General features: G+C 36.7%; 1 protein-coding gene across 1 annotated transcript in view; it reads left to right on the top strand.

Moving 5' to 3' along the window:
* Positions 1-564: 564 nt before the first annotated feature.
* Positions 565-12,629, top strand: part of LOC117109431 (metabotropic glutamate receptor-like) — a 42,090-nt gene continuing 30,025 nt past the window's right edge. The window contains exon 1 of the mRNA XM_033251787.1: positions 565-1,196. Coding sequence (XP_033107678.1) covers positions 920-1,196 — 277 coding nt within the window. The 5' untranslated portion in view covers positions 565-919. The remainder of the gene's footprint in view (positions 1,197-12,629) is intronic.

Consider the following 12,629-nt stretch of genomic DNA (forward strand, 5'->3'; position numbering starts at 1 on the left):
GGACCATCCATCTGTAAAATTGACCTTCTGGGCCCCCTCTATTTCGAATACTTGGATCCACCACTGGTAAGTGTAAAGCTGACCACAAAAAGTCTCCAAAAGTAGAAGAATAGCAAGAGGGTAAAACAATTAGTGTTAAAGAAAAATGGTCAGTGGCATCGCGTGGTGCGCAGCGTCAGAAACGGTGTCAAAACGACGCGGTAGTTTAAGATGGACAGCGTCTCAGTGTCGAGCAAGCTGTATAGAGCAATGGGTAAGAAACAATCATATGAATTAAATTAAATAATCATTGTTTAATGACATCATCATCCTTGAAATCGTCGTCGATCATCATTATTATCAATATTATAATTATAAATATTAATGTCACTCATTACAATAATCATTATATTATTAAGTTATTGTTTTTTTTTTTTTTTAGTTTAATTTATACAATAATAACAATCCTAATCTATTCCATAAGGGCTACTACCAGAATCCATCGTGAATAATGACTAAACAGTGATTCTGTTATTAATAATACCTGTCCATTATAATCAATTATTGCTAGGTGGTGGTGTCTTTGCGTGGTGTACTTGTATTTCCATATAGATCATACTGGCGTTCACCGACAGCCGCTTCACGCTTAATCGATCGCAGATGCTAGTCGTAGTACAAATAATAGAACGGTATATCGTCTGCTGAACGCGAGATAGCAGAGATGAAGAAAATACTCTCGATTTCCAGCTCTTTGGATAACGCCTGATATTCGGAGCGCACGTGTGTTGAGGAACAAGATAAATTTGCAGGGGATTCATTCCAAGTATATTTAGCACATATTAGCCTATTGATACAGTGTAGATGTAGCGATAACATCGTTCGAGGATCGAATTTACAACTTACATCGACCTGTTTTTCTAAAGAGCAATATCGAACAATCATGTTTATGGTTTGGTTGACTATTGTAGTTGCAGCAAATCACTATGTCGTTACTGCCACCACTGGTCCTGCTAGCTCTACCACCGCCGATGGGTTGCACATGGAACCTGTTCGCGACTGGGACGTGATTCTCGGTGGTGTATTTCCTATCCGAACCCGTGCTGAAAACAATACTTGTGGAAAGCCTAGCCTACATGGATTACAGGAAAAATATGCTATGATTTACGCTGTGAACAAAATAATTAATGACGAAAGCTTATTGCCGGGGCTACGGATTGGTAGGTTATTTTTTAAAATTATTTTACACTTAGGCCCATGCCTTATCGGCGTACAATGTGCAGTACTCCTACCAAAAAAGGCGGCCTCACACCGCCCCCTCCCCAGCAATTTGCGGAACAAAAAATACACTTTTATGAGTTAAGAATCACCTTCTGCAGTATATAACACTTCATTTCTCCATTTAGCGTCCCTCACTTTCCTTCCGTTTCTTCTCTCATCAACCCTCACGCCTACCATTAATGGTCAATTCAATGGTTGTGCACTTGTATAGCGCATATTAAATGTGACTCTATGTGCTCTCCAGAACAACAGAAAAAAAAACTTGTGTGGTTAAAAATAAAAGCAAACAGGAAGTGAAGAATAGAAAAACAACACAAAAGTGAAAAGAAATCGAAACGGGAGAGTGGAGGAAAATTAGATTTTGTCAAATAGGAATGATTTAAGGCAACGCTTCTAGATAGGCTATACGTTACTGTTTAATATTATGGGTGTCTGTGACTTTGAGCTAAAGTAATTCAATGATTCAATTGGTCCTATTTGGTCCTCCCTGGCGATCTATGTTAGGCCTATTTACGGTCCAGGACAGAATGGTCCGTCGGACCAATTCTCGGCAACGATTAACCCGCTATATAGGCTAGGTACAGTCTTATGTGCCAACTTCAGTCCGATTTGAGAAAAGGTATGAGGGTGGAGTAGCCAGGTTTCCCACCAATTTTGGCGGCCAGAATCCGCGTGGCCGATTTTCACCCGTATCTTACAGTAGCGTATCTAGCTAGAGAATTGAGTGGGGTTGGTGAATAAAGGGGTGTCGGCGAAGGAACTTCTTTTAAGCTTAGACATAAAGATAACTAAAAATGACGACGGTGGAATAGCTCGATGATAAAGTAAGGGACCCAGATAGCTGACAAATTAATGTGATATGAGGTGATTGTTAATTACAATTTTTGTAATTAGTGTAATTTTTTGATTCGAGCATTATCACGGGGTGGGGAATTCAATTGGGACAGCACGAGATCTTTTCACCACGCACCCCCGTAGACACGATAATGCGTAACATTATTGAAGAATTCCATCAAAAGACGATGGGCTAGGCTACAAACTGCATTACAGGTCTCATAGCTACTTGATGGTAGGCCTACAGAACCAGTGACAAAAGCTCTTCATGGTACCTTGCACTCACAATTTACCACCAGTTTATACCGGAGGCTTTATGTCAAGTCTTGACACAATACATCTGCTCCTTAGCGCGTCCTGATTATGAAAAAAAAAATTTGACTAAGCCTAATTGAATTACATGTCAATTCAATTTACATCGAAGCATAATTTCAAAGTATTCACATTCTGAGAAGGATGTTATTTCCTTTTGTCTACTTATTTGATATATAAAGCATACTTGGATAGGATGTATCATCTGTCTCTTATACACATCTAGATGTGTATAAGAGACAGGTGGTGTACTTGTATTTCCAGGTTTCGACAGCTTACTTAATCAGTTTTGGGGGCTACTAATATGTAAAACATACACATAAATTTTTTTTCTCACCGCCGAATTGTGGTTTTCTCCCCGAAAAGGGGGCGGGGAGCAAAAACGGTGGAAAGGGGGAATTATATTAAAATTTAAGTCTGAGAGTGCCATTTCCGGCCTTATAGAGGTGCTATAATCTTACGTTTTCAGCCATGGGAGAGCTGAAGTGGCCTTCACCTCCACCTTATTCACTGACCAGCCATTGCAATTGTTAAATTTTGTGTGCCACCAAGTTTCTTGATTTAGTTTAGAACCTGTCTCTTATACACATCTAGATGTGTATAAGAGACAGATTATTATTATTATTCATGCATTCTAATGATGGTCTGATTATGGATGATAATAAATATTTGAGAAAAACTTATGTTCCTATCGGGACATATTATTCTCACTAATATCTGATTGTCTGAAAATAAGACGACAATTTTGTGCAGCGTTGGAACCTTTAGGTTAAAACTTTTATAAATGATTTTTTTAAATTATATTAAAAATAACATGTATTGCATTGAATCAATATGCCTGTTTTTAAGTTTTTATCAGAATATTGACTGGTATTAGTAATATCACTAATGTAATTTGTTCATTTAAACCTTTTAAAATTATTCGTTCAAAATGGATGACATTTTTTATCATAATTTTCTTCATCCTAATACTCCATGCCCTATTGCCCAGACTCGATGCAATTGCCCGACTGCCCTGATACTCTGTTGTAAATAGTAACGATTTTAGTATGATTCTTACTAAAATAACATTGTAAATGATCTGCAACAGTATGATGTTATTTTGCCGGAGGACACCACCTCATTCGGTATATTCGTGATTGTTATAATAATATTATCATTATTCGCATAATGTTATAATCATGTTTAATGGGTAGGCCCTATTTTACAAATCTTCCCAGTTTCTAAATGTCCGTCTAAATATAACTGATTCAATCATTTTTCTTCTATGTTTTTAATCTACTTTTAAATTCTGAACAATACTTTTACTGTAGAATGTATTTTGTCTCATAAAGCTTGTTTAAAGAATATGTTTGAATTCATAAGTAAATTTTACCATGTTTACGTGGAGCATCTATATAAGTATAAATATTATTGATTAATCACCGGATCAACACTCTTTAATGGACTTCATGAATGTGTACTAGGACCGTAACCAGCATCTACAAAAAGAGAATTCTGAACATTGGGTTAGGGACCTCTCACCTAAAAGCTCAAGTGTTTAGATTTTAAAGTAGAATATATTGTAATTATCCTACAAAAGCAATTATTTTCAATGTGAAGGAAAGGGGAAAATACATCCAAAGTGGGAACGATTGTTTGGGTATCTTTGGGCTATCGAGTAAAGGGTTTGCTGGATTAAGGGGAGTCTCTAAAGAAAGGGGGTTTGCCAGAACCTCCAAAAACCCCTGGCTACGGGCCTGCACAGCCTGCATTATTGGTATTAGTTCACAATACAGATCTTTATTAGATTTTTTAAGGATGTGTATAATGTTGAATATTAGACGTGTGATTTGCGATAGTTTGCTGCTAATTGGTCAGCTTGAAGATGCTCGCCTTCAAATCCAGGGTCCTGTGTTCAAATCCTAACCCTGTGTACAAAACTTATGGCAGAACTCTTAGAAAAAGAAGTAGACTCGGACACTCTTCAAATCTGACAAGTTCACGTTTTACGTTGTAATAACGTTGAAGATTTTCAGTTTGTTTTGTAGAAACATAAGTACGTATATGTATATGCTAATTTGCAAACGTTGATGCTACGTTTGTGTTGTGACAGCCTAACCACAACATTCGTTTGCGAATGTGTTTGCAAACGTAAGTAACGTATGTGCGTTTTTAATTTCGTGGGGGAAAGTTACCCGGCTTGCTTGCGGATGAGCACAAATAGGCCTATCCTCATCTAACTGGGCATAGTTAGATGATAGTCATGCACGTGTAGAGAGTAAGAATATACTATAGACAAAGTCAATAACACAAGGCATCTAGACAATTTTTTTCATTCGAGCATATATTTGATTTGATTAATTTGATTTAATAGTAAAGGTTGCGATGAAAAGAAATTCAACGGCAATTCAAGCTACTGTACCGTCGGTATATACTTGTTGTATACTCGAACTTGAGTACATTTTTCCCTTGTTATTTACGACGATCGATAAAAGAGCTTTTCTTCCGTCAAGAGTGATTTACAGTACGTGATCAATTAGTGTAAATGTAGGCTAATTAGCTGCCTTAAGTAGCATCTTGTGCCAGGCCTACTTTTTATTTGTGAACTGCGCTCATAAAATGGAATCTCGAAGTCGACGCGACTGTGAGGTAATAGAAAAACTCTCGCAATGAGGAATTACAAAACGGCGTGGGCTAATTCGCCAGTCTGTATACGAGTATACTTCACTTTTAATAGGCTGTGGTCACGTCATCTCATGACGCGCCGCATTACTTCAAGCACAGATTACATTTTCAACAGGGACTAAGAAGAATGAGTTATTGCTCTAAACTTATTTTTAAGTCAATGAATGAAACAATCGCTTTATTCATTAAACTACTCCTAGGTACATCTACCACAGATTTTTATAGGCCTGAATATAGATGAACGTCGTACGTTTTTACGCGTTGTGTTGTCCCGTCTGCTCAGTTGCTGGGAAATTAGAACGAGTTCGATTCCGTATGAAATTCTCTTTTTGCTATTCAGTTTCTCTGATTGAATGATTTATTCATAAGGAAATACGATGGAAACAAATATATTCTTTAGACACCTTATTTACAGACGACACATAAAACTGATAACATATTCAATTGCATAAATTGTCAAGATGCCGGCGATATATATTACGTTTGAGCTTAAGCCAGGTACACTCTGCCTCGTATGACATTCGACCGATGTGTCCATCGTCTGTTTCGATGAGCGCTTGATGACGCAACACCGTCTGCTGCGTCGATGCTAGACTGAGCGGATTATCGTTAAAAACGATCCGAGAACGCAACGCCACGATGTGCGCGCGCGCAACGGATCGGTTTTAATGACGATCCGTTCAGACTTCCACTAACAATCAGCAGACGGCGTCGCGTCCTCTATCGCTCACGGGGAGCGGAGTTGGATTCGTCGTACGACGGTCATAAAATCGTCGTTACGATCGGCGCGGTGAGCGGCGGCTTTACGTTCTTCATGGGTCGCGTCGGCCGACACCGTCAAGTGCAGTGTATATTAAAAACTATTACCGGTATTTAAGTTGGTGCTTTGAAACGATATTATATGATCCATCTCATGTTGTTTTCCTGTTCAGGTGAATTCTAATTTCGTTTTGAAGAATGTAATTAGTCCTAAAGCGGTTATTAGTCACGGTTTGTATACACTCTTATTGATACATTGGTGCAGTAATTCGATACCTACTTGAATATATATCTGCGTACTAAGACATGGGTGATCCATCCTGTATGCAAAGCTAATCATTTGAGAACTTCGATGATCCATAGCGTCTTTCTGTTAAAGCTTGAAGAGGATTTTTTTTTTTATATTTTTGTAGTAAAGCCTATAAATGTGCATATGCAATCCCTCTCAGTAACTTGCCACCAAAGAAGGGCTAGTGTTGTCCGAAAGTTTTTGGCTGTTAGTTTCCGATTATTTCATCCAGAACCAGCCATAATTTTAGTCTTTTAATTTTATATATAAACTAGTTTTTTACCATTAAAAGTTACGGCTACTCTACACTTTTGCTTTATGCGTTTTATTACTATATATATATATATATATATATACTGAAATTAAGTTTGCTGCGTAGCGCCGTAAACTAAACACAATACAGTACAAATAGATAAATACCGTAATAATCACAGTGCTCAAATAGGAACATGATATTATATTCAGCAGCCCTTCAACTGAAACGCTGTTTACTCACTCGGTCCGTAAGGTGCATTCGACCATGATGCGACTATTAAAAAAAAACCTCTTCATGGAACACAGTATAATGTTTCCTTGACTTTAATTTCCATTTATGATTTACGGTGTTTATATTATTTTATTACCTTTTTTCTCAGTTAAATTAAGCGTTATTTGCAAAGCGCTTTTAGCAGGCCTATATAATTCCGGATATGGAAGCTTCTAACGCAGATTTGATGTTTCATGGTAGTCAATGCCGTAGCAAAAATTCTGTACCCACTTCATGCCTAAATTCAAATAATATGGGCCCATTTTTTTAACAGTTAACCTATTTTACACAAAAATATGAAAAATCTCGACCCATTTTCTTAACATTTTAACCAATTTAGGCTAAATACGAGAAATCTGGCCCCATTTTTCAAAAAGTACACTCATTTTATGCACAATTCGCATAATTTGGACCCATTATTTCAATATGTGGACCCTCTTTGTGGACTATTAGGAAAATTGTGTCTGTCCAAACTGCCCCAATAGCTGGCTAAGGCACTTCATGGTAGTACGTTTTGGCAATTCTAGTGCTGCTTTTATTTTCTGGAGAAACCTTTTCAGTAACTACATATCCTATGTTAAGGTGACTGATTCAACATCATGTCCGGATTACAACGCGTGGCATTCACACCTTCAGCTTGAATAGCTGATAGGTAATCTGAATTCCTTGCATATAGGAAGCCAAAATACCCCATTCATATAGCTGTAGTTACCGGTACTCTTTAACCGGATCGTCTGCTAGAAACACTCAACCTTTCTGCATTTCTTGCCATTTTGAACGTCAGATGAGCAGGAGATTAGCATTTGATGAGTACATTATAAGAACTACTGAAATCTTGATTGCAGACTATGTAGAAGCTGGAATATGTGATGTCTCACCCCGAAATGAGGCGCATCGTTGGTGAGATCATTGTGATAATCACCAAAAAAGGTCAAAGTCAAATTTGTTACCAAATTTTTATTTCAATATTTTGAAGACTTTAATGTAATTACACCACAGTTCACTTAAGAATGCTAATAGAGTATCAGCGAAAGGTCGTGTGAGTACGGGTTTTTTTTTTTAATTTTAAACAAATATTAATTGGATCATCTAAAAAAAGAACAAATCAACCCAATATTTAATATTAGATCCAGATGAAGTTTCTTGAAGGAACTTTTATGATAGTTTACTTTTTAAGTATATTTTACTACTATGAAAATGTTCTCTATGTATATTCTGTACTTCTGTTGGGTAGGGGAGGTAATGTTTTTCGGTCCCTTCCCCGCTCACTTCTAGATACGCCAATGTTGGGTGCGAAAACTGGTATTCTCGACACACTTCTTAAAAGAGGGATCTAGTAGTATCTAGTAGGCTTAGTAGTAGAAAGAAGTTCTGAATTCCACACACCGGCCATTTTTCTGTGTCATCATTTTTTGTTCAACCACTTAACGCTAAAGTAAATGCTATTTAGGATGTTGTAATATGAATCAGAAGATGGAAGAATAGTAGCCTGCTCTTTAATAGACCGGGAGCCCAGAAAATTTAGTCATGTGAAAAGAGACAAAAGGTTTGATGGTCTGGTCATGATAGTATAGGGCCAAGATACAATATTCAGTGTTGCTGCCGGGGCACATCCTGTACAAGCAGGCTGGGGGAAATGAAATAGGGGGTTAAATAATGCATTTAATCATGTGGAGAGAGACATGGATAAAAATAATTGGATATTACTCCCAGGTAGATACTTGCAATAATGTGATATGTGACAGCAACTTTTACCTGTACGTGACCCTAAACAGTGACATTAAATGGGATCTTATATGGTAGCAACCATCAACAACGTTTTATGCAACACAAGCTTGCTACCCGAAAGAAGCTGTAATAACGAAATTGGAGACTTGTTGGCACTCATTTTTGAGACAGATGATAAGAGGAGGATATAAGCGAAAAGAAGTTAAGGTTACAGGGCGCAAAGAGCGGTCTACAGACGATGCAATTTTCAGTCTTCTGTTTTCAAATAGTAGTGATGTCGAAAATATTGTTGGTGCAACCCCATAAATATGCTTTATACACGTCCACTATCTAGCCCATATTCCGAGAACCAATTAACAAAACCACAGACCCTATGACAAAACGAATGCTGTAGCCCGGAAACCATATTATCGTGACCTATGCATTAAAATAAGCAATCTCCTTCAGTGTGATCCAGGACAAGCTAAGAAGCAACCCAGTCAAGGATTTCCTTCAACAGTCGAATCCACCATATTTTGGATGACATCATCATCATCATCATCATCAGTGGGAGGAACAAAACTGAATTGAACCTTCAAATCGATCAATATAATCAAGGCTCCATTGTTGGACCTCGCCATATCAGAATTAAAATGCATATTCTGATTTCTGATTGTGAAAGTTAGTAATAGTCTTATATCGTAGTTCACGCATACACAGTTGGTATAGTGTGTGGAACAGCGGTAAGTGTTTTGGCTTTCAAAACATAATTATGATCGTTAGATCAGGACAGATGCTAGCCACAATGCATGTGTCCTTGGACAAGATACTTAACCGTTTGAATGTCTTTTTTCTATCCTGAAGTATAAATTGGTGCCTGGCTAGAAGTAAATGATTTGGAACGAAAGTAGATGTGCTAAATTAGCAGCAAAACTATGAATGATTCGTATGATTGATTCTGTATCCAATGACTAGGGAAACGCGCATTGAGTAATTCTTTATGAAATGGATATATGCGCTATAAAATTATTTTATTTGTTATTGTTAGGCACACATGTACTATACGTGCTTGAAGACATACAAATGTGCCACACTGGAATTTGTTTGTCGATACTGGGTGCAAATTCCAAACACTTACCGCATTTATTCGTTTAATAACACATTAAATTTGTGTTTTAAGATTGTTAATAGACGTTACATCCCATTTGAATGCGACATAGCTGTTTGTGTAAACACTGTAATAACACGACGCATGCTGCTCCAGCTAAATCAGGTCGCATGAGAGGATTTTGACATATTCAGTAGCTCAACGAAATGATTGTTATAAGACGAGGGTGAACATGTTAGAAGAAAATAATTGGAAAGCAACAAAATGAAGAAATTCAAATCCATCGAAATGATTATTGAGGCGCGAAGAAAATTCAAGACAGAATGTTCCTTTGTTTTTTGAAAGGAATCAATGGCAAGTCTAGATTACATTGCATTTTGTAATTCGAAGCAATCGAATTTAACGATGTGCAGATTAATAACCATTGCAAATTCATTTCAAGGTAAATTTCAAATGTATCGAAGTTTACGGTTTTACGCGTCTGAAAGCCACGCTTGTGACAGTTATATAATTGGTGAACAAATGAAATCACGTGATGTTTGCTTGCTCATGTTTCTATATAAATACCAAATGATGAAAAATGATTAAAAAAAACATTGTCAGTATATTATTACTACTACATCTAAGATTCTTCTGCTGCCACTATTACCAAGACACAGCATTGTCACTTCCACTATCCATTACTCTTAATTTCTGCTTCTTCTACCGGTCATGCTGCCACAGACTCTACCTCTCCTATTGTTCATATTGGCTTACTATGTCCGGCTTTTGGCAGGTACCGTACTTATCTATTTAGAACTACATATTTTAATAATTTATTCAAAATCTCAAGGAGTGTAAGTATTCAGATCTAAAAAAAAATAAAACATATAGAAATACAGGTTTTTGGATAATCGCTTATGAATAGGCAGGCAATGCAAATATTTCATGAATGAATTGCTTAATTCTAATTGTAATAAAATAAGCAATCAGGCAATTGTTACTATATTGTCGTCGCCGGGCACTTGAAATTGGTTATCATTATAATCAATATTATCATTATCATCATCATCATTATTATCATCATCGTTATCAATCAATCAATTGTCGTACAATGTGGATTATTATTATATTTATTATTATTTCAAAATTAATATAACTATTATTGGTTTTTGTTGTTGTTTCTGATAGCGGTGTTGTTCATGAGAGAGCAAAATTGCGAGGCGAGAGTAACAAGTTACGCATGACGCTGGTGAATCGTTGCCAGCTCGGTCAACGTAAACACCGTCATGCCTACTGTAATCGACTAACTGTAACAACTGACACCTGCCTACAATTATATTCGACTATCAAATATGAAATCATCTTTCCCTTGCATGATTAGGCACATGTTTCATAGCACAGCGAAGTCCTCCGTGTGTTACTACATTCTCTTGAGACTTAGACATATAGATTTTCATCGACAACTATATTGTTTTTTTCCTCTTCGTGTCGTTAATGTTTCATTATTAATTTTGCTGTGTTGACATATAAATCTTTGGATTAAAGTCGACTCACTCTGCATCCAACGGCGTGGAAACGTTTTCAAAATTATTGACTTGACCGGTTGACCTTTTGTATTCAATTAGCAATTAGAGGTTCCGTAAGAATATCATTCGGTATATAAAGTAAAAAAAAAAAAAAATTCCAATGGGATTGATCCTGTGCTCATAGATGAAGATACATCACATATTTTTATGTCAAATTTGGTCATAATAATGGAAAATCGAAGATACAATCCAGAGAATGATTAAATATAGAGAATGCATATTTTAATATGGAAAATGATTATGACAATTAAAAATGCTGACGTTACGGAAAATTGTATGTTCTTTCTAATGTTTCATTTCGTGCTGCAGAATACCAGCTCTTGCTGACTGTGATTTTCGGAGATTTGTTAGTTTTAGTGATGTTTTAGTTCGAGATTTTCTGTTCATTCTGAAGAGGTTTATTTCTGCTGGAGAGCGTTATATGTTCTTGCTAAAAATCAGCAGGTACTTAGTTAGTTCTTTGATTGAGAATATTTGTTATTCAAAATATTGCCATGTCCCACAGAAGATTCTTGCTGAGAATTTGTCATTTTTGCTGCACATCATCAGTTCTTGTGGATTATCAATTCATACGTAACTGCTTTTTGCGAATTATGCCACATCACCAATAGAGTGGGCAATCACAGTGGTTGTCCTGCACTAGGCAAGAATTGACCTGAACAGGAAAAAAAGGGCCCTCAATGGTTTGGCTGTGTATGTCACCCATTCTGATGGTCAATGACAGACATGTGTCTTCAACATGACTGCTAGTGGGACAAGTAACAATTAAGTAAGCTCTGGAGAAAGTCAGCTTTTGCTCTAAAGTGTCCGTTATTGCATGTTGGAAATTAGTGAGTTCTTTAGTCAGTTTTTGTTTAAAAAATTCTCAGTTACTACAACCGTTTATTAGTTCTTGTTAAAAATTATACGCTCATGTTTAAGATGGCCAGAGTAAAAAAAATAACTGTACATTCCAGAAGGAGACGACTGTCAGTTCTTGCTGAAGATTTGTCAGTTTTAAGTTTTTACTGCATGTGGACAATGCTTGTAATGTTAGAGAGACTGTCAGCCTTTATCAAATTTGTTGTTTTGTAGGAAAGTTAAGCCTATGTTCTCGTCTGGTACTGCCATTTTATTATTCAAAGATTGTACATTTTGGTTGGGGAAAACTAGATCTTGCTAATGGCCATCAGTTATTGCTGCAGTTTCCACTTTTTTTTACCAGTGACTTTCAGTTGTTGCTGGGGTTACCATTTCTGTACCCATGTACATTTATGCTATCATCCAATCAATCATCTTGTTATAATAGTGTTCATTACAGTTATCCTCTAATCAGTACTCCTGTTATATAGGCCTATAGATATATCAACGTTAAGAATGAAGATTGATAACACACATATCAGGTGGAACTTAAGAGTATACGTGCAGCAACTTTACAAACGTCAGTGTATATCCTCAAATTTAATCGATTACAAAAGTCACTACCGATTGTTGACGAGATCCGTGCCAGTTCAAAGGTATAGATTTTGGAAGGTATCGTGCACAGCGTAATTACTTATAATACTAGTACTGTAATTGCATATACAGTGTATATTATACTGGCACTGTATAAGTATGTATATA

The sequence above is a fragment of the Anneissia japonica genome, unplaced genomic scaffold (assembly GCF_011630105.1).
Source record: "Anneissia japonica isolate Jap-2015-1 unplaced genomic scaffold, ASM1163010v1 scaffold287719_len1884721_cov185, whole genome shotgun sequence".
Taxonomy (NCBI): domain Eukaryota; kingdom Metazoa; phylum Echinodermata; class Crinoidea; order Comatulida; family Comatulidae; genus Anneissia; species Anneissia japonica.